This window comes from Emys orbicularis, chromosome 19 (genome assembly GCF_028017835.1).
Source record: "Emys orbicularis isolate rEmyOrb1 chromosome 19, rEmyOrb1.hap1, whole genome shotgun sequence".
Lineage (NCBI taxonomy): Eukaryota > Metazoa > Chordata > Testudines > Emydidae > Emys > Emys orbicularis.
Genome location: NC_088701.1, coordinates 19,947,620 through 19,970,501, shown reverse-complemented (window position 1 = coordinate 19,970,501; position 22,882 = coordinate 19,947,620). Strand labels below are relative to the sequence as shown.

The following is a 22,882-nucleotide window of genomic DNA, read 5'->3' as shown; positions in this document are numbered from 1 at the left end:
ATTACAGACATCAGTGACTTTCAGCCAAGTCTATCTTGGGAATCCTGGGCCAGACGCCCTGGATTCCCCCTCTTCCAGTCCTCCCCGCCCGCCCGCCCACACAGACTGCCAGCCTCCACCCACCTGACCTGACCCCCTCCTCCTTCTCTTTGTCTCACTTCCTGGGCCAAAGGTGTCACCTGGTCACACACCCCTCCTGCGTCTCAGGTTACATAGATGCTGAGGCCCTCAGAGCAGGTGAGACTGCCCAGCTTTTTGCAAAGTCACACCCCCAATTCCCACCACCTAAGTATTGGTGCAGTACACTGGGAAACCAAGGTATATACAGTATTAGTATAGGACGGTAAGGGTCACATGCAACATAACAAAATGAATAAAACCCCCACTTCATCACACCAGCTCCCCAAATGAGCTAAGCTATGCTGGCACTTTTATGCCAATACAAGTGTGTCTACACTAGAGTTTTGCCACAATAGAATTTAAAAATCACACCCCTTAGCAATATTACTGTACCAGCAAACGTGTCTGGGGTTGATCACATCAACAGCCAGGACATGGGTGACCACACCTAGTGTTGGGAGCAGGAGTCAATCAGCAGGAATAAGAGACCAGAATCACAGACCAGATACCAGGGGTCAGAGCTGGTATCAGAGCCAAGTTACCTGGAGTAAGGCCAGGCTAGATCCAAACAAGTACAACCACAAATGTTCTCAGCAACTGCTAACCTGCTGTTGAGCTTAAGAGCTGGTCTGCTTATTCTTCCCACCAATCAGGCTGTCTAGCCAATCAGGCAGCCAACTCCAGGCCAGCTGCGCTCCTTAGGTTGCTCAGAGATGGCTCTACCAGGCCTTGATTCCTGACAGACCCGACTTGAAGATACATCTACACTGCAATCAAAGGTGTGATTGCAGTACATGTAACATCCCCAAGCTAGCTTTGATCTGGCCCTTTGCTGCAGCGGCTTTGCAATGTTCGAGCTGTTTCCATTTCAACAGGGGTTTTTACTTGAATTATTTGCACTTTTTTTAAAAATTGAAACAGTTTTTTCCACCAACATTTTGGATTCTGCCCAACGGCGGAGCTGGGTGGATAGCACGGGCTGTTCTTTGTGCCAGCGTCTGGGCTCAGAATTTTGAGCCATTTCTCGCGTTCGCTCACGCTCACTCCCCTGTGCAAAGTGCAAAAAGTGAAAAGAGGCCAGCTGCCTTCAAGCAACCAGCTTGGGGCACCATCTCCACCCACAACAGCTGGCACAGGCTCTGGAGCGAGACCCAGCGTCCTTGCACAGCAGGAGGAGAGGGGGTATTTCGAGGGAAGACAGGGAATCTCTCACCCATTTGGAGAATGGGGGGTAAACATTTACTCAGCTTCTGTGCCCCAGTATATAAACTGTCAAAGCTGCCTAGAGGGGAGGGATAGTTCAGTGGTTTGAACATTGGCCTGCTAAACCCAGCGTTGTGAGTTCAATCCTTAAGGGGGCCATTTAGGGATCAGGGCAAAAATCTGTCTGGGGATTGGTCCTGCTTTGAGCAGGGGGATGGACTAGATGACCTTCTGAGATCCCTTCCAACCCTGAAAGTCTATGATCTGCTCTGCATGTCCCAGCTGGCAGGGGAGAGAAATTTAAACCTTCACAGCAAGTGGACACTTGTGTGCTCATTTCTCCTCCTCTTCCACCGGTTTCTTTGTTATGTCTCTCCTCCCTTCCAGTTTCCCCAGATCCGGCTACTCCCTTCCTGACCCCATTCTTGACTCTTCTCTGCTCCTATGATGCCTTGCTCAGAAAAGCCCATCCTCTGCCACCCTCATCCCTGACCAATTTGAGATGGTTGGAATACATCTATCAAAATAGCTTGCTGTCAGAAAATGCCATTTTGCCAAATCTGAATTTTTTTGCGAAATCGTTTCCATTTCTATGAAATTTCGTTAGGGAAAAAAACAGGGGCAGGGGGGAGAACAGTTTTGATTTTTTTGTTTGTTTGTTTCAAATTTTCTTTACTTTATATTTAAAAAATTAAGAATAAAAAAGGGTCAACGTGGAAAGGGATTGTTCCGATTGGCCTGAAAAGGTCATTGTCTCGGAATTTCGTTATGCAAAAAACTTTGAAGCTTTGGCTTTTTATCCCAATTCAGGATGAATTTTTTTCCCCACAATCCCCAAATTTTTCATGGGCCAGCAAATCCATCTTCTGACCAGCCCTATTCCCAGTGCACCCCACTCACCCAGCTCTGCTCAGTAACATCAAGTGGGTCGTTGATCCCAAAACAATCACAGACCAGCTTCCCTGCTCAATTCCTGACTCCAGCTCTGACTTCTGGTTCGAGCTCTGACCCTTGGCTCTGTCTCCTGGTTCCTGACTACGGCTCTGACTTGTGCCTGGCCTCTGTCTCCAGCTCTGACCCCTAGGCCTGACCACCACTGCTCCGACAACTAGGCCTGACCTCCCACACCCCGGTCCTGACAGCTGGGTTTTTTAGCATAGGCAGTAGAGGAACAACCTCTGTGGATCGGAGACCTGTAACGGACGCTCACTAGTGGGTTTCACTTGTCTTGTAACGAGAACAGAGACGTCGTTATCGGAGGTGAGAAGTTTATTGGGTGAACTAAGACCCTCTCAGGGCAGGGGAGAGAGAGGAAAAAGATAACAGAGCTTTGCTCTGCAGATCCTGAGAAGGAAAGAAGCATAGGCTGATAGGGATCAAACGCTGTCAGGGGACACTGGCAAACCCTTCACCCCACTGTTGCTTACGCTCACCCCATCACCCAACTCCTCTATCATTATGAATAGAATTTGCAAACGCTGCTAGATTCGGGGTGGGGGGGTCCCAGATTTCTGCCTCCATCCCAGTCTCCCCCAGAGACTTACTGGCTTAGCTGATCAATAAAGGCCCATCTGTTAAGGCACTTGTCAAGGCTGAATTCCCACTCTGTCACTCCAAGTACAGGAAGGGGGGGATAGCTCAGTGGTTTGAGCACTGGCCTGCTAAACCCAGGGTTGTGAGCTCAATCCTTGAGGGGGGCCATTTGGGGTAAAAATCTGTCTGGGGATTGGTTATGCTTTGAGCAGGGGGTTGGACTAGATGACCTCCTGAGGTCCCTTCCAACCCCCATAGACTATGATTCCATAAGTGGGGGCCCACAAGGATTCTAAAAATTAAGACTTGCCACTCCAGGCTTGTTTTACACTCCCAAGGTTACAGCTTTTCTCTGACCTTGGCTTGGTAAACGCTGCCACCACCCAAATGCAAAAAAAAAAAAAAACCTTTGGACCCAGGAAGGCGCACTTGGGAATTCCTCCCTGTGGGGTACCCTCAAGCCCTTTCACACACACCCCCAGGAAGAGATGAGAAAGAAATCATCTGTTGCCACCAGCTAATTAAAAACATGTGTACAAACCTCTTAGGACACCAAAAATCCAATCCTGTTCTTAAAAAAGGGTAAATTTTATTAAAAACAAAAAGAAAGAAAATACACCGGGGACTTAGGCTTTTGCTAGATTTTAAAAGAGCAATTCCAAAAGTCAAGCACCCAAAATAGCTTGCTTGGGGGTTCAGCTTAAAGGTTACAAGCAAACAGAAGCATCCGGGGTTAGCACAGAGGAGTCCATAAGCCAATAAGAAATAAAAGAAATAACCCTAAATCGCATCATTTTAGACATTCCCTAAATTTAGTGCATATCTGAGGCTCCAGATAAGTAGGTTCGAGGTATGAATTGATCATCTATAATCAAACCCGGCTTAAAGCTGGTTACAGCATTACTGCCCCGTGTCCCTGCAGCCCAGAGAACAACAGACAAAGGGCAATTTTAAAAAGTTCTACCTTCCCATTGGTTCTTTTGGTCAGGTGCCCACTCCTTGTCTTTTACCTGTGCGCTTGTTAACCCTTTACAGGTAAAGCAAGCAGAGAACAGACCAAGAGGGATTTTACAGCTAACTGGCTGGCTGGGTGTCCATCAAAGTGAGCTACTCCTCCCCCCGCTTCATGTATCACAGCACTAATGTAGCAGAGGCCCATCTGAGAGGACACCAGAGGAAGCAGGACACCAATTTTCCATCCCCAGGTTTATTTTTCTCAGTCAAGCTTTCCAGGGGGGAGGAACCGGGGGCAGCGCCAACGCTTACGAGCTGCCAAATTTGCCAGGGAATCTTGTGCTCATCCCACCTGGAAGAGAAGAGGGAGATGGACGCATTAGCTGACGAGCTTCCAACCCTGCATCCCAAAAGCAACCGATCAGGGCAGCGCTAAGGAGGGGAAGAATCAAGCATGCTCAAGGACAGCACCAATAAGAGACAGACCCACCATCCCAGATCATAGGCCAGGCCAGTGACCATGCAAGGTCAGAGGGATGGGCCATATGTGGTCTATATGCATTGCCCACAGCTTACTGGTTACATCAGCAGCCACTAGAAGATGACAGTCTGCTCTGCTACAGGCTCTACTTTGCTTATGTAACCCACACACCTTCTGGGGGTGGTGTTCTGGCCTATCTAGTGGCATGGAGACTACTTAGAAAAAGAGATAAAATGAGTCTGCTCTACTGCCTTAGCTAATGGCCAGTTGTCTTTTTAGCTCATGCTGTAGAGGCTCATGCACTAAGCTCCCGAGGTCCCCGGTTCAATTCCGCCCACCGACACCGAGACTGAAACACACTCTAGGAAATCTTTTCTTTTTATGATTTTTTTTCAGACTTTCCCATGGAACATTTTGAGGCTTTTCAATTTAAAACAAAACAAAACAAAACCAACCCAAACCACAAAAATGTTTGCTTTTTCTAAAGCCACATTTTGGTACAAACGTTCAGTTTTCGAAACCGACCAAACAAAAGGTACGGAAAACTGAAACCCCCCCCCCAAAAAAAAGAATTTTTTTTTTACAAAACTCCAAAAACTTGACCCAAAATTTTCTGTTTCTATAAACCAGAAAATTTCAGCAAGAATGGAAATTTTCCATGGAAAAGTTCACATTGGTCAAAAGGCCGTGTTTTGCCAAAAAAAAAAAAAAAAAAATGGGTACATGAAATTTCAGCCACCGGCAAGCTTGCCAGCTCTGTGAATATGGACAACACCTCAGACCCATTCTAGTGAAGCAGAGAAGAAGGCGCACCCACCAGCCAGGCCAGGCCCTGCCATCTCAGCCAGTGGGATGGCATGGGTGAAACTGAAGGCAGTAGATGGACCTTTATTGTCATTAACCTGTTTGCCCCGGGAATGAGAGTTTAAGCGAACACGAGGCCAGAAAAGGTCAGAATCTAGCCGACGGTCCCGGCACCGGACAATGGCGCTGGAACACTTTTAATAGTCGGGGTGCTGAATGCCAACCCCCTTGCCCCCGGGTGTGTGGCCAGCAGCCAGGACCCTGGGCGTGGGGCCGGCATGGAGCCCCCGGCACAGGGACGGCAACCAGGTCCCCGGGTGCGGGGCGGCAGCTGGGACCCCGGGCATGGACTCCGTAGGTGCTCCGGGGCTGGAGCACCCATGGGGAAAAATTAGCGTGTTCTCCGCACCTACTGGCAGCAAAGCTCCCGCCCCTCGCCTCCTTCTCCCATCCCCCGCCCCCGAGCACGCTGCGTCCCTGCTCCTACCCCTCCCTCCCAGTGCTTCCCGCCCCTTCGCCACCTAACAGCTGTTTGGCAGCACTTAGGACTTTCCAGGAGGGACAGGAAGGAGCGGGGAAGCAGCGCACTCAGGGGAGGAGGCGGAGAAGAGGCGGGGCGGGGGGGACTTGGGGGAAAGGAGTGAAATGAGGGCGGGGCAGGGGCAGGGCCAGGGGTGAGGTGGAGTCGAGCACCCACCGGGCAGAGGGGAAGTCGGCGCCTATGGCCGGGACCCTGCATGGCAGCCAGGATCCTGGACACGGGGCAGCAGCCGGGACCACAGGCACAGGGCCAGCAGCCGTGATCCCGTGCAAAACCTGGGGGTGCTGCAGCACCCCCCGCTCCCCTAGTTCCCACGCCCATGGCACCGGATGTGATTGTCGACAGTGGGGTATGTTCTGCAGCTCACAGGATCGAGACCTTAGTGAATCACAAGGGGCAAATTTCTGCTCTCCGACCCACGTGACAGAAGCCATCTCTCATATTCTGCTCTCCCTGCATGCGCCAAACTCCCACTGGCTAGTAAAGTCCAGCACCGCTATGCTGGCGGGATTTTGCCCCGGCTCTCTGGGCTCCCCAACGCCTCCCCGTGCCCCCAGTGAAATATATTTACTGGAATAGCCGGTTGTCTTGGTCAGAATGCTCAGGCTTTGCATACTGGAATCCAACCTGCGAAGCAGAAGAGTGACAAAGCTTAGTGCCGGTGGGGTGCAGAGAAGGACACAGTTAGTGCTGTGCGTGCAAGCCACTGTCAACACAGACTCAGAACAGTTCATCTGTGTGTCACGAGCCCCATACTGCTAGCAGCTAACAGAGATTCTCCTTTGGCTCAGTCAATAAGGGCCTGTATTGTGAAGCAGAAGGATCGGGGCTCTACCCAAGACGTTTTGAGCAGAGAATTAGCACGCTGCATAGCAACCACAGTGAAGCCGTAGGTAGAAATATTTCTTACGGGATCGTTATCCTTATGTTACTAATGAGAGGTTAATTGACCTGCCCTAAGCCCACAGTGAGCCAGCAGCAAACCTGGGACTAGAACCCAGGAGATCCCAGCTACTTTACTCCATTTCATCCACTGCATGAGGCTGGCTTGTAAAGGATATAGATTCCTGGGACCCGAGTTAGAGCCCAGGCATTTGGCACCTCAGTGACTCCATGACTCACTCCCCTGGAAGGTGTTTCACCCCTGACTCACCACAGCCTCAGACAGAGGCTGCCTGCCTGACATACCAGCGTCAGGCAAGGCGTGAGGCAGTGCTCAGCTGGGAAGCGGCTGGCACGCTTCTGCATGAACAATGATCTCCATAGAAAGCCGGTAGGGTGACCAGATGTCCCGATTTTATAGGGACAGTCCTGATTTTTGGGTCTTTTTCTTATATAGGTTCCTATTACCCCCCACCCCCTGTCCTGATTTTTCACACTTGCTGTCTGGTCACCCTGCGTGTGACTAATTACACACACACAGGGCCGGCTCCAGGCATCAGCACAGCAAGCAGGTGCTTGGGGCGGCCAACGGAAAGGGGCGGCACGTCCGGCTCTTCGGCAGCGGGTCCCTCAGTCCCTCTCAGAGGGAAGGACCGGCTGCCAAATTGCCGCCGAAGAATGGCTTGGGGCGGCAAAAACGCTGGAGCTGGCCCTGCACACACATCAGAACGCTGTTGTGCACCCGCAGTTAAAGGGCCAGCAGCCCGGGTTAAGAGATAATTAAGGGTCAAGTACAGTTTATTGTGGGGAGTCACCCTGAAACAGAAGCAGAAATCTACAGGCCGACCAAGTGGCTCCTCCAAAGATACTCCACACACACACAACATCCACTTTGTCCCGTACAGCTAAATTAATTTCCAATCTGCTTGTTTCTGCAACTTCAGCTAAATTTGAGGGCAGAGTTAAGGAGGAAGTTGTGAAAAGCAGAGGCATGTGGTGCCCCGTGATACTCTTGGAAATAGAGGCTGTCATGATGCAGCCTAGAGGAGCTTAATCTGTACAGCTCAGTCACAAACCCGTCTCCTCCGATGACGTGGCAACCTTGGTCAAAACGAACCTAGCACTGGACTGGCCTGTTGGGGCCAGTGCATCAGCACTGGGCTCATTTGGTCTCTCTAATAGGCCCTCCCACCAAGAGAAGGCATCCAATCACATCGTGTGCCGCCCGCCCCCCTTCCAAACCCACCTGAGCTTCTTTCCCAGAGAGAGGTTAGCAATCAAAGGGTTAATCCACCTAGCTCAGAGACAGACAGGTGCACCACATAGGAGCCAACTTTCTGGCACTGGGGGCTGGCCTATGGTACTCAGCTCTCTCATTGGTTCTCCCATTGTTGGGTGTGGGGGAGAGCCATCCAATCATGACACACGCCATCCCTTCCCAAAGCCCACCTGCTCTCCTCTCCTTCCAGCAGCTTCCTGTAGGTGGCAATCTCGATATCCAGCGCCAGTTTGAGGTTCATCAGCACCTGATACTCCCGCAGCTGGACCACCATGTCCTCCTTGGCCTTCTGCAGGGCATGTTCCATCTTCTGCAGCTTCCCTGTAGCATCCGCCACGGCGTGCTTGCCTTGCTCCTCAGCCTGGACAATGGCCGCCTCCAGCTTGGCGTTCTGCAAAAGAGACATTTGACAGGTTTCCACTGAGACGCAGGTGTCTCTTTGGAGCTATCTATGGAGGAAAGGGTGCAGCTTACAGCAGAAATCAGCTGGGGCATTCTAAGGCCAACTCACCCATCGTGTGGGCATCTCCCAAGAGAGCTAGTTACTGCGTAAGTGGAAATTTCCCATCAAGAAAAGAAGTAAGCACGGGAAGAGAGGTAGGGCCCTTATAATTGACAACACACATTTTGGAAGGGGTATTAAGGCTTACGTATCAGGGCTTAATCCAGTCTCTAGTATTAGAGATCAGGAGGAGATGAGAGACGGGTGACATTTTTCATCCAACACTTATTTTTCACTGCAAAATGCAAATTCACGTCAGCTGAAATATTTTGTGACTTGGGGATCCATTCACTGAATCGCTTCAGACAAAAACCAATAAAACAACAACAGAAAAAGCCAAAATGTTTTGTTTTGATATTTAAAATGCGGGAACCAGAAATTTAAATCAGATCTCCTGAGTCCCAGTCCAGGACCGTAACCAAGTTTGTAAGGGGCTGAGATACATCGGCAAAGTTGCTACTTAGGCTACGTCTACACTACCCGCCTGAATCGGTGGGTAGAAATTGATCTCTCGGGGATCGAATTATCGCGTCTTGTCGGGATGCGACAATCAATCCCTGAATCGACGCTTGTACTCCACCAGCGGAGGTAGGAGTAAGCGCCATCGACGGGGGAGCCACGGAGGTCGATTTGCCACCATCCTCACAGCGGGGTAAGTCGGCTCCGATACATCAAATTCAGCTACGCTATTCGCGTAGCTGAATTTGCGTATCTTAAATCGACACCACCACCACCACCCGTAGTGAGGACGTAGCCTCAGAGAAAGAGACCGGAGAGAGAGGCTGGCTAAAGTGTGGAACTGCAGGTCAGAGAGAGACAGAGAGACAAATATTCTAAAGCCATAGAGGACCATTTTGAGCAGCTAGTCTGCCCTCCTATATAACATGGCCCATAGAACTCCCCCAACATACTTCCTGTTTGAACTAGAGCAGATGTTTTAGAAAAACCATCTGATCCTGATTTTAAAGTGTCCAATGATGGAGAATCCACCACAAATCGTTCCAATAGTTAATTACCCTCACTGTTAAAAATCTGCCCCTTATTTCCAGTCTGAATTTGTCTAGCTTCAACTTCCAGCCTTTGGATCTTGTTAGCTTTTGCCTGCTAGACTGAGGAGCCCATTATCAAATATTCGTTCCCCCATGTGATGATGATGGCGATCACTCGTTACCGAGTATGATCATCTTCCACGGGAGTTATGGGTCCTCAGGTGGCTAATAAGGCCCATCCTTGAGCCACAAGTTCTATTACAATGAGAGCAGATGTTTTCAGGCTTAGCAGGAGGCTGTTGACCATGACTGGAAGCCAGTCTCTCCTTCCTCCTGCACCTCTTGTCCTCTTCAGCTTGTCGGCGAGCAAGTTCAAAATGCAGGGGACCATCCCGTAGGACTTCACTCCATTTTAAGCGATCCTGGGCAAGTGTCTTCCAAGTGTCCATGTCAATATTACACTTTTTTAGGTTGTCCTTCAGCAAGTCCTTATAATGCTTCCGTTGTCCACCCACGTTACGGTGCCCTTCTTTCAGCGGAGAGAACAGGACCTGTTTTGGGAGGCGATGATCTGGCATCCGGACAATGTGACCAGTCCAGTGGAATTGCTGACGGAGGATCATTGCTTCGATACTAGTGGTGTCGCAGGGCAGAGGGATAAAACCTTTGGGTGCCCTGCTAAAGAGCCGGCTTCCCCCTGTTTCCCCGTAGGGTGGCCGGGTGTATGGGCCAAGACCCTTAGCAGGGAGCCCAGCTGCAGGCCCTAATGAGGGCAGGCTCAGGGTGATCTGTTGAGCCTAGTGGAACCAGCTGGGTTGATGACTGGGAAGGCTATAAACCCAGGGGAAAGCTCAGGGAGGGGTAAGCCAGACAGGAAGATAGGCGGGTCGAGGCTCTGTCTCTGCTGGCTGATACAAGCCTCAAAGGTCAGAGGACCCCAGTGAGGGGTCGGAGCGGGGACAGGTGTTGGGGGAAATTGGGACTGTACCGCCACTGTAAATAAAAGAACCCGGGTGAAGCAGCTGCAAGAGGCGTCTGCGACCCTTTCTTTGGCCAGCCCAAGCACAGGGCTCAGGGACAAGGAGAAGGAAACTTGTGCCGCCCTGTAACAAGTGGTCTTTGCCTCTTCCAGAACACTAATATTGGTGCGCCTGTCTTCCCACTTGATCTTCAGAATCTTACGTAGGCAGCGTTGATGGTGCCTCTCAAGGACTTTCAAGTGGTGTCTATAGGTCGTCCAAGTTTCGGACCCATACAACAGTGTTGGGAAATAACAGCTTGATAAACAAGAAGCTTGGTGTCTGTTCGAATGTCGTGATCTTCAAAAACCCTGTGCTGTAAATGAGAAAAAGCTACATTGGCACAGCTCAGGCGATGTTGAATTACTGCATCAATATCTGCCTTGGATGAAAGATGACTTCCAAGGTAGAGAAAATGATCAACATTCTCCAGTGCCACTCCACTGATTTTGATAGATGGGGCATGTAATACCTCATTTGGAGAGGCCTGATAGAGCACTTTAGTCTTCTTGATATTAAGAGTGAAACCAAGACATGCGTAAGCATCAGCAAACACATTCAAGATAGTTTGAAGATCTTTCTCAGAGTGGGCAAAGATTGCGTTGTTATCAGCATACTGACGTTCCCCAATAGATGTTGTGGAGATCTTACTAGCTTTCAGCCTGCTAAGCCTGAACAGCTTCCCGTTCATTCTGTAAATGATTTCAACGCCAGCTGTAAACTTCCCAGCAATTATGTAAAGAATGACGGCAATAAAACCCGCAAACATGGTTGGAGCGATGATACAGCCCTGTTTGAACTTTGAAAGGTTCGCTCCGGGAGCCAGTCCTGCTCAGAACAGTCGCTTTCATGGTATCGTGAAGCAATTTTAGGACATTGATGGATTTATCAGGACATCCGCTCTTAGAAAGTACAGTCCAGAGGGCACGGCAATTCACTGAATCAAAGGCTTCAGTTAGATCAATAGAAGCCACGTACAGTGGTCGGTTTTGCTCTCAATACTTTTCTTGCAGCTGCCGTGCTGTGAAGATCTTATCCGCAGTTCCACGACATGGTCGGAAACCACTGTGACTCCGGTAAGATTTCTTCTGACAGGGGCAGAAGGCGGGTTGCAAGGATCCGCGCCAGAACTTTGCCTGCAATGGCTAGGAGGGAGATACCACGATAATTTCCACAATCCACTTTATCCCCTTTCCCCAGGTAGGTACTTATAGACTGTAATCTGAAGAGATAGATAGGACGGTGACTGCATTCCCAACCAATGCATGCACTGGTCCCGTTCAGAACACAATTAACATCCTGCCCACACTACAGAATAGAATCACATTGTGACTGGGTACTCGAGCCCGACTGTCGTTAGAGAGAAAGTCGGACACATGGCAAGAAACCTAAAGGGAAGTCCCTTTCCCTGGTCACACGGCCTCAAGGAAGGGACCCTAAAAGTGCGGGGAGCCTGCCCCGGCACAGCCTCTTCCCCCAAGGACCCGCTCGCTCCTCTCTCCTCCTCCCCCCCATCGTTCACCCTTACAGCCAGTAAAAAGTGGGAGGGCCATGGCCTCCGGCCTCCTCCCCCTTCCCCCCCCCCCCCCATTCCGACACTCCTGCCTCAAGGTCTCTCCAAAAGAATGGATGGAGAAAATGACAAGGAGGTGCTGATTTTCAAGCGCTGAGTGATGGGTTTTCAAAAGAGCCCCAGTAATCGGGCTTGATCAGCAGCAAGGGAGAGTTAGGTGAGAGATGAGGGGAAGCTTTCTAAGTGTAAGGATAGTTAAGCATTAGAACAGGTTGCCAAGGGAGGTAACAGGTTTAGACAAACTCCTATTGGGGTGCTCTAGGTAGACTTGGTCTTGTCTCAGCACGGGGCTGGACGAGATGACCTTTCCAGGCCTACATTTCTATGATTCTATGCACCCAGTGTGCTGAGTTCTCGGAAAATCTGGCCCTGTGTGCAACGAATGACTTCAGCAGAGCTCCCCCCCGTCAGGCTGGATTTGGCCCCCTCCCTCCACATGCGAATCCCCAGCTGTTTCCTCGCTGACCTGTTCTTTCAGGGCCGCAATCTCCGCCCGGATCCGTTGGATCGTCCAGTTGAGCTCGTTGAACTCGGCCTTGGCTGCACGGAGCTCTTCCCCGTGCCTGCCCGCTTTCTCCTGGATCTGCTCGTACTGCGTAGGGGGGAAGAGAGAAGGAGACGCTGAGTCCAGACCAGGATATAGAGAAACAAGGCTCTGGGAGCCAGTGAGAGCCACGGCCTCAGTAAAGAACCTCATGCTAGCTATGTCGTGTCCCTTCACTACCAGCAAGGCTGCAGAGTTGGGCCCAGTACACATTAGGGTTCGCCTCAGAATGGTCATCTATGCAGCCACTGTCCTGGGTGGGGAGGAAACAGCCTTATCTTCCAGCGCTGCTCCTTGGTCGGCCAAGGAAGATGGGGGAACAGTTTCTCCCAACCCCCTGGATCAGGAGGCCCAATGGAGCGAGGCCAAGTTTCCCCCCCTTTGTGGCAGGCCCCTAACTCCACTGCGCTCTCAGAGGGTTCAGTCGGGTGGCTGAGGGGAACCCCACACACAAGACCTTCAGCTGGGGTGGCAGGAAAGGCCTGTCACAGAGGCTTTTCGGTGATGTCCTTGCACACAAAGCCCAGTATAGACCCTGCCTGCTTGACGACAGTAGGTCAGGGAGGAGGAAGGCCGCAGCCCATCTGACTAGGAGTGGCAGAAAGAAGTGGTTCTTAGGTGGTGGACCCCTGCTGTCAGCACCACCCCAAGCAAGGGATGAAGCCACCGGGCAAAGGAACCAAGAAGCTGTCTTCTGAGGGGGTGTCTAGGGCCCTGGCTTGCCCAGTTCCATATTGGCACTTCTCTTTCACATGGACAAGGCCTCACACACTACCCTGTCCTTCTAAACAGCAGCCTCTCAGGGCAGAGACGGGCCTCGCTCACCGTGATCCGATACTTGTTCTCAGCTTCCTCTCGGCTGGTCTGAGCCATCTCCTCATACTGCACTCTGGCCTCCGCAATGATGCTGTCCACGTCTAGCTTGGGACTGCTGTCCATGGATATGACCATGGGGTTGTTGGACATCTCTACTTCAGCCTGCAGTTCGCGCAGCTCCTACACGAGGAAGAAAACCCTCATTCGTTACAGCGAAGGACAGAGAACTGAACTGCATCCCATAAGCCCTGCAGCCAGCTCCCATGGAAACTCCCTCCCCAGGCTGATATAAATCAATGCTGCAGCCTCTTCTGGACCCTGCGTGCACAACTGGTCAACCCACCTCCAAAAAGGATATTGCAGAATTAGAGGGGTTCAGGGAAGGGTGAGAAGTATGATTAAGGGGCTGGAGAAACTCTTATGAAGAGAGATTGACAAAATTGGGATGGTTTATCTTCCAAGACGAGACGAATAAGAGGGGACACAATAAAAGTATATACAATAACGAATGTCTAGAGAAGGGAGATCGGGGTCTCCTTACACAAGAACGAGGGTACGTTCCATAAAATTAAAGGGTGGCAAATTCAAAATAGAGACTAGAAAATACTTTTTCCACACAGCACATTGTTCACCTGTGGAACTCACTGCCACAGGAAGTCAGTGAGGCCAAGAACGTCGCAAGATTCAAAAAGGGATGGGACATTTATAGGGATGAGAAGAATACCCAAAGTTATAACAGTTAACGCTGACAAATTTAGGGAGGGATTTCAATCTCTGTCTGTCAGAGGTCAGGATGAGCCCTAACATGGAGGTAGATTATTCCACATCTGCTAATTCTGTTTTTCTTACACCAAAGCAGCTGGTGCCGGCTACTGTTAGAAACAGGATAGTGGATTAGATGAAACTCAAGTCTATTGGAATATGGAAGTCCCTATATGCCTAGTGTCTTAGGGTATGTCTACACTGCAAAAAAGACCCGTGGCAACAAGTGTCAGAGCCTGGGGCTATAGACTCAGGCTCACGCTACAGTGCTATAAAATAGCCGTGTAGACGTTCCCACTCCGGCTAGAGCTCAGGGTCTGAGACACAAACCCCCTGCACTCCAGCCTCGATGGAAATGTCTATACGGCTATTTTTAGCGCCATAGAGTGAACTCTGTGAGCCCAAGTCTGTAGATCCGGACTTGGACACTTGCTGTGGCAGGGTTTTTTTGCAGTCTAGACGACCCCTTAAGGGGCTGAGCGGAGGAGCTCCTGAGTTCTGATCCCATCTCCGCCACTTTCATGCCAAGTGGCCTTGGGTGAGTCATTCTGTCTCAGTTCTCCTGTCTGTAGAATGAGAGTCATGACACTTACGACAGAGGAGTTTTGTAAGAATTAATTGGTGACTATATATTCCAGTTGTGGGCCCTGAACAAACCCCAAACAGCTCCTGACCATTGTGGGGCTTGAAATCTGGCCTGGAATTTTGCAGCTAGTTTGAAAGAGTAAAGTGAACCGTGGAGGCAGGTCTGCCCCTTTAAAAAAAGATAACACCTCTGGCTCTCTAGAATGGGAGGATCTTTCATTACAGGAACTCAGTGTTACTCAATGGAATCCACCAGGAAATGTAGAACTGTAGTAGTAATCTAAGGCGACGTCTACACTTACAGACACTGCACACACCCCTAGCATGGGTATAAATAGCAGTGTAGATGGTGAGGCACTGCTTAGGCAGGTAAAGACACCCCAGAACTTTTGGGCATGTACCCTGCACAGCTCTCTACGCTTCCATGCAGTGCGTCCCCCATCTACACTGCTAGCATGTCCCACTGCCTCCCCCTGCTAGAGCCTTTCACTGCCGCATGTAGCCACACACACCAGTGTGGACACAGCCTGTACCTTGTGTGCTGCCGCAAAGTGTAGACAAGGGAGAGAAAAGTCACTTGCCTTGGCATAAAGCTCCATCAGAAAGTTGATTTCATCGGTCAGATTTTGCAACTTGACCTCCAGTTCCTGATTCTTGATGTAAGCCTCGTCCACATCCTGAGAAAAGAGTCCAGGAACCCGTGAGTCAGACTCCAACCCGGTTTACTAAGCTTGGAAGTTCTTTGGAGGTAGGAGGCCATCTTTTTGTTCCGTGTTTGTACAGCGCCTAGCACAATAGAGTCCTCATCCGTGACTGGGCCTCCCAGGCACTCCCACAATACCCATAATAAATAAATAATAATGCCTGATGCCTAGCGCTAAACCCAGTTGGAAGTAGCACGGACTCACCTTCTTAATCAGAACAAATTCGTTCTCCCTCCCACTCCGGTTGTTGATTTCTTCTTCGTACCTGTGAGCAGGAGGGAGGGAAGCAGGGTGCGTATGAGTGGCTGGGAGTTAATTCTCTTATGGAAGCTACAGAGATGTGGGGACCATCAGAGGATGTTCTGCAGAGCACCCAAAACCTCAGCTGAAGTCAGTGGGCGCTGTGGGTGTTCCCCGCCTGTGACTATCAGGCCCTTGCTGTTGCAGCTGACCTAAAAGTCAACTTTGTGACTTTGCAAAAGAGAGAGGTGGTGTTGCCTAGTGAGTAGCGCACTGCACGGGGACTCAAGAGAGCTTGGTTCTATTCTTGTCTTCGCCACTGCCCTGCTGTGTGATCCTGGACAAGTCGTCTCCCCTCCCACCTTTTCTCTGTTTACACGGTGAGCCTTTCAGGGCAGGGACTGTATGTCACGATGTGTCTGAGGAGCCCCCAGCACAACAGGGCCATGATCAGAGTTGGAGCCTGTAAGCACCATGGGGATATAAATATGGACCGGCTTTGATATACTGGACCTGATTTAAACCCACCAAGGGCGCGATGGAGTTAGTCTGGATGTGCACTGGTGTAGCATAGGTGCCGACTCCGGGGGTGCTCCAGGGCTGGAGCACCCACGGAGGGGGGGGGAAAATGGTGGGTGCTCAGCCCCGCCCAATCAGCTCCTCCTCATCCCCCCAGCGCCTCCCACATCCCACCCGTCGGCCGCCCCACTGATCAGCGCCTCTCCTTCCCAAGGCCTCCCCTCCCTCCCAGCACTGCAATCAGTTGTCCCCTGCAGTTCCGAGGCGTACACAAGGCACTGGGGGGGGGGGAGGAGCGAGGGCGGGGCGTGCTCAGATGAGGGGGAAGAAGGGGGCAGGAAGAGGCGGGGCAGGGGTGGGGGTGGGGCCTGGGGCAGAGTGGGGGTTGAGCTGCCAGCTCATTAGAAAGTCGGCACCTCTGGCTGAGAGAGATGATGGAGGGGAGAATTAGAGCTGTGCAAATGATACCTGTTTCAGTTCCCTAACAGTGCCGAAAACTCAGGGGGGACCCAGAACGAAACCTTTCGCCTTGACTGGGCTTTTGTTTACGTTTTGACATTGTGTTTCAAAGGAAAATTCAGCAAAAGCAACACGAATTCTCAACACGTTGAGCTGTTGCCAAAGCCGCATTTTCCCCCGAATCTCATTTCAAACAAAAATATTCTCCCAGTTCGACTGGGATAGACTTGAGGTGACTAGGAGCAAAAGATCCCCTACCCCACTAAGCCTGGAGACACTGACCACACTGCAATTTTGCCCATTGATATAATGGGCCGAGTTCATCTGAAAAGTCATGTTCATGGGAAGAGGAAAGCGAAGAACGATGCTTGCACCCAGGCTGTAGGCATTTACTAATGCTTTGAAGGAGGCAGTATCCCATTAGAGGTTTTGCCTTTAGACCAGGGGCGGGCAAACTTTTTGGCCTGAGGGCCACATCGGGGTTCTGAAACGGTATGGAGGGCCGGGTAGGGAAGGCTGTGCCTCCCCAAACAGCCTGGCCCCTGGCCCCTATCCGCCCCCTGACTGCCCCCCTCAGAATTCCCAACCCATCCCATCCCCCCCACTCCTTGTCCCCTGCCCCCCCCATCCTGAGACCCCCCCCACCCCTAACCACCCCCCTGGTACCCCACCCCCTATTCAACCTCCCCTGCTCCCTCTCCCCTGTCTGCCCTGACCCCTATCCACACCCATGCCTCCTGACAGGCCCCCTAGGACTCCCACGCCTATCCAACCCCCCCGTTCCCTGACCGCCCCCTCCCCCGAACCTCTGCCCCATCCAACCGCCTCCTGCTCCCCGTACCCTGATTGCCCCCCAGGACCTCCTGCCCCTTATCCAACCCCCCGCCCCCTTACCATGCCGCTCAGAGCACCAGGACTGGCAGACGCGCCACCCGGCCGGAGCCAGCCACACTGCTGTGCTGCCCGGCAGGAGCTCGCAGCCCCGCTGCCCAGAGTACTGGTGGCACGGCGAGCTGAGGCTGTGGGGGTGGGCGGACAGCAGGGGAGGGGCCGGGGCCTAGCCTCCCCAGCCAGGAGCTCAAGGGCCGGGCAGGACGGTCCCGCAGGCCAGATGTGGCCCGCGGGCCATATTTTGCCCACCTCTGCTTTAGGCCCTCCTTCTTCCCTAGCTGATGGATACAGGCCTGGATGTGCAAAGGACCCTAGCCTGGAATAAATAAAATATATTAAGATATATCTATCTCATAGAGCTGGAATGCACCCTGAAAAGTCATTGAGTCCAGTCCCCTGCCTCCACTAGCAAGACCAAGTACTGATTGTGCCCCAGAACCCTAAGTGGCCCCCTCAAGGATTGAACTCACAACCCTGGGTTAAACAGGCCAATGCTCAAACCACTGAGCTATCCCTCAGGCCCACCCCTGCTCTACCCACTCCTTTCAGTGTGGTGAGAAAGTCCCCATTGGCTGCTTCATTATTTGGACTCACTTTCTCTTGAACTCTTCCAGAAGGTCCTGCATGTTGCCCTGATCGGATTCCAGCCGAACCCTCTGTTGCCCCAGGTCCTCCAGCTGCTTCTGCAAGCTGTTGATATACGCCTTCAACATTTGTTCCATGTTACTGGGCCCCGTTTTCCGGCCCTGCAGGATGCTGCACTTAGTCTTCAACACCTGGTTCTCCTGCTCCAGTGTGCGAACCTGGGGAGATAAGGAGTTTGCGTCCTCAGACTGGTGGGACTATGCACATGGGAGACCTTAGGCCAGACTTTTCAGCTGCACTAAAGCCTCCTTGCTTCACTTCAGCAGTGGAAAAAAGCATGATTAAAATGGGTGTAAATATAACTGGTGATTTACAAGAGCCAGCATGCTCTAGTAGATTGAGCAACTGGCTTAGGACTGTGGACAGCTGGTACCTGGGTAAGCTTGGGCAAGTCACTTCCCCTCTCTGTGTCTCCTTCCGACCTCTGTCTGTCTATTATTTAGATTGTAAGCTCATAGAATCATAGAATATGAGGGTTGGAAGGGACCTCAGGAGGTCATCTAGTCCAACCCCCTGCTCAAAGCAGGACCAATCCCCAGACAGATTTTTGCCCCAGATCCCTAAATGGCCCCCTCAAGGATTGAACTCACAACCCTGGGTTGGGGTGGGCATTATCTCTTGCTGTGTGTCTGTACTAGAACGGGGCAAATGATTTTTTTTCTGGTTCATTATCAATTTCCCAGAGTCGGGAAAAAATTAGTTTGGGGTCAGATGGAAATTTTTGGCTAATCGAAAAGTCAAAAAAATGTTCATTTTGGATCGAACAAGAAGTCTCGTTTCTACAAAATTAACATGTTTTTGACCATTTGTAAACATTTTTTTTTAAATGTAAATAAAACTAAAGGACATTTTGCAACAAAATGTCATTTCAAAACAAACATCAAGTCGTTTTGTACCCATTTTTAAAAAAGGTAACAAAACAATCCATTCCGTGAAATCAACATGAATTAACCAAACGCTTTGGGGTCACTGAACTTGAATCTTTTTGCTACAAAATTTCTCTCAGCTCTAGTGTGTACAGCACCTGACACGCCAGGGCCCTGATCTTGAAGGTTTTATTGTAATATAAATAAGAGTAGCATTCAACCAACTCCAGCCACAAGTACATTTTCCTTGTGCCACAAGCTTCCCATTTTTATTCAAGCTGCGCCAACTACTCTTCACATTCACAGTTTCAGTTTCACAATTTCTCAGCGCACAGATATTGACACATGCCCGACAGAATTGTTTGTGCTCTCTGAGCAGCTGTGTCCATGAGACGGGGAATCTGCATGCAAGCTGAGAAAAGGGCTTTCCAGCATTAAACCATAGGCGCTGACTTCGGGGGTGCTCTGGGGCTGGAGCACCCACAGAAAAAAAAAATAGTGGCTTCTCAGCACCCATTGGCAGCCCCATAGGTCAGCGCCTCCCCCTCCCCCCCAGCACCTCCCATCTGCCAGCACCCCCACCAACTGGCTCCTCCCCCTCCCCCCCAGCACCTCCCATCTGCCAGCAGCCCCACCAACTGGCTCCTCCCCCTCCCCCCCAGCACCTCCCACAATCAGCTGTTCCACAGCGTGCAGGAGGTGCTGGGGGGAGGGGGAAGGAGTGAGGGGGGGCGCACTTGGGGGAGGGGGCGGAACGGGGTTGGAAGAGGCAGGGCAGGGTGGGGAGAGGCAGGGCGGGGGTGGGGCCTTGGGGAAGGGGAGGAGTGGGGACAGGGCCTGGGGCGGAGCCGGGGTCAAGCATTCCCCCCCAGCACATTAGAAAGTCAGCGCCTCTGCATTAAACTGTGCTGAAACAGACACTGCCTTTAAAAACAAATTAAGAGCAAAAATGACCCTCTTGACAGTCTCATTAACCGAGCGTAGGAGACTTTTGATCCGTCTGACTTCTGGCCTTAAAGTCTATGACTCTGACACCAGAGAACTGGGCCCATCTCCTTATTCTTTAGCCACAAAGGATAATTTATCTCCTCAATGCTAACCCATAACTCCCTGGGAGGAGAACCTGTTCCTACGAATACCCTATGTACTAATCTTTCTCCGCTTCAGGAAGTAGTATTATTGCAATAGGACAAACCTCACTCCCTTCCACAGATGGCTACAGGACAGATCGACTTGGAGAAAACACTTGGTCCTCGTGGAAAACTGAGCATTTTTCCAGAATAAGACTATCCCCACACTTAGGAACACAAGAATTCCCAGACTGGATCAGACCCACAGCCGTGCAGTCCAGTATCCCATCTCTAAGAGTGGCCAGTACCAGATACTTCAGAGGAAGATGCAAGAAACCCCACAATGGGCAGATGGGGGTATAATCTGCCCCTCAGGGATCTTCTAACCCCTAAGAGAGAGAGAATTTAGAGAACTAATGGCCAATACGGTCATCGGGCTGTGGGAGTGTCACAGAGTGTGGGGGAGTCAGGGCCCTGCACCCCCCACTTCCTGCGATTCACCGTGACTCTCAGCCAGCCAGGAAAACAGAAGGGTTATTAGACGACAGGAACACAGTCCCAAGCAGGGCTTGTAGGTATAACCAGGACCCTTCAGCCAGGTCCCTCTGGGGGGTGAGGATCTTAGACCCCAGACTTGGGGTTCCCTGCCTCTTCCCAGCCAGCCCAAAACTGAAACCAAAAACCCCTCCCGCAGGCTCTCTCCCCCCCCTTCTCTCCCCCTCTCCCTTTTTCCAGTTTCCTGGGCAAAGGTGTCAACTCGCCCCACCCCCCTTCCTGGCTCAGGTTACAGGTTCAGGTACCATCCCTCACCTAAAGTCATCCCCTGCTCTCCCATCCCCCATGCAGACAGTCCCAAATCAATCCACCCCACTCCCTACTGCGTCACAGGGAGCAATAAGAAAGAAGCATTAAAGAAGGTTGGCCTTTATTGTAGGATGCTCATTGATTACTCCAAGCATGGACCAAAAGACATATCGACTAGTTCGGGGAACCCTCTTTTGCTTCCCAAGTGGAGTCCTATAAAGTCTTGATCTTGCCCAAATCTGTTTAGAAGACCTAAGCCTGAATAGTGATTTTGGGTGTCCGACTTAAGACCCCTTAAAGGGGGTTGATTTTATCCAAAATCACCGAGTGCCCACCTCTGGAACTCAAGTCTCTTTAGTCAGTTTTGGGGTGCTCAACTTGAAATGCCTTAGTCTAGTCGCTTTTGAAAATATCGACAGCAATTGTGACATTGGGTGGGTCTGCTTGAAAGCGTCCCATTTAGTGTAACCTTTGGAGCATCAGATAAGGCCTAGCTAGCTTCTGGCATTGGCTGTGACAGCTCTTCAGGCTGATTATCTTTTGTACCATATCAATTTCCTACAGGTCGCACAATGATTAAACCCTCTTTATTGCCTTTACTTATTCCACTAACAGCTACCAAGATATTAGCAACTTGCCACCACTGCCCGTTGGGCTGTATAAATCACAGTTTTCGCTGGTCTCTCCTGTTCGTATGAGGTAAAAAGTATAGGAAAGGAGGGCGACAGAGGTCTTCACAACACAGATCCATCTGTCAAAGAGAGGACGCTTGGCATTAGACCACCCAAGGCTTACCTTGTCGATAAAGTGGGCAAATTTATTGTTGAGAGTCTTGATCTGCTCCTTCTCCTCAGCTTTCACGCGCTGGATCTCTGGGTCAAGCCCAATCCCGATGGGACTCATCAGGCTCCGGTTGAAGTTCACTGCTGCGAGACTACCCTCAATGCCGGCCCCACCACTCATCCCCAGCCCCAAGGGGCTCCTGGCTCCTCTGAATTTGCTGCCACCTGGGCTGGAGATGGCATAAGTCACAGGGCTCATACTGGAGTGGCCAGTGAAGGCATAGGATCGGCTGCTGAAATTGTGGGGGGAACTCCTGTACTTCTTACTGACGGAGATGACAGACATCTTGACGACGCCGGTGGAGAATGAGGAGGTGCTTGGTAGGCAGTCGCAGGCACTGGAGGAAGGTCTGTAAAGACTGAGGGCTGCATGGGATCAGTGCTGATTTATATCCAGGGTGGTCACAGGGCAGGGACACATCTGAGTGGCTGTGCAGCAGTGGGGGGGCGGAGCTTCACTGTTCCCAGTTCATCACCTGCTTCATCAACATGGGCCCAACCTAGTTAACTTCTTCAGCGCCAGCAGAGAGAAAACTGTACACCTTCAGCTTTTCAGCTACAGGGAAAAGCAACAGAGGGTCCTGTGGCACCTTTAAGACTAACAGAAGTATTGGGAGCATAAGCTACAGGGAAGTCTTCCTTTATCATGCCTGTGATGGGTTGGATCACAGAAACCCCCTTGGGAGCTGCCACCCGATGTGCAAAGACTACCCCTGCTTCTGTTTTCCCTGCCAGCTCAGGACTCCAGCACCCTGTCTTGCTGAGCCAGACACTCCCGTCTGCTCCAACACAGACCAGGGTCTGAATCACTTGTCCCAAAGCTGCAAGTTCTTGGAGAAATGGTCTGAGTTAAACAGGATGAAGTTTAACAAAGACAAATGCAAAGTGCTCCACTTAGGAAGAAAAAATCAGTTTCACACATACAGAATGGGAAGAGACTGTCTAGGAAGGAGTACGGCAGAAAGGGATCTAGGGGTTATAGTGGACCACAAGCTAAATATGAGTCAACAGTGTGATGCTGTTGCAAAAAAAGCAAACATGATTCTGGGATGTATTAACAGGTGTGTTGTGAGCAAGACACGAGAAGTCATTCTTCCGCTCTACTCTGCTCTGGTTAGGCCTCAGCTGGAGTATTGTGTCCAGTTCTGGGCACCGCAATTCAAGAAAGATGTGGAGAAATTGGAAAGGGTCCAGAGAAGAGCAATGAGAATGATTAAAGGTCTTGAGAACATGACCTATGAAGGAAGGCTGAAAG

The 22,882-nt window shown here is 51.0% G+C and overlaps 1 protein-coding gene across 1 annotated transcript; it reads right to left on the bottom strand.

The window, feature by feature from the left end:
* Nucleotides 1-4,118: 4,118 nt before the first annotated feature.
* On the bottom strand, nt 4,119-21,913 carry LOC135891769 (keratin, type II cytoskeletal 8-like). The gene is made up of 9 exons (XM_065419433.1): nt 21,581-21,913; nt 17,995-18,203; nt 15,496-15,556; nt 15,169-15,264; nt 13,250-13,420; nt 12,347-12,472; nt 7,968-8,188; nt 6,208-6,263; nt 4,119-4,162 (listed from the first exon to the last, which is right to left on the bottom strand). The coding sequence occupies exons 1-9, from the start codon at nt 21,911-21,913 to the stop codon at nt 4,119-4,121; spliced, it is 1,317 nt and encodes a 438-aa protein (XP_065275505.1).
* Nucleotides 21,914-22,882: the final 969 nt, after the last annotated feature.

What these genes read in the sequence shown, in the direction of transcription:
- LOC135891769 (XM_065419433.1), bottom strand. Translation starts at nt 21,913, where the DNA reads ATGTCTGTCATCTCCGTCAGTAAGAAGTACAGGAGTTCCCCCCACAAT. An exon ending in TTGCGGCCCTGAAAGAACAG is followed by an intron (nt 8,189 to 12,346) that starts GTCAGCGAGGAA and finishes TCTCTTTTGCAG; the next exon opens with AACGCCAAGCTGGAGGCGGC. An exon ending in CAAGACAACCGGCTATTCCA is followed by an intron (nt 4,163 to 6,207) that starts GTAAATATATTT and finishes CTTCTCTTCCAG; the next exon opens with GTGGGATGAGCACAAGATTC.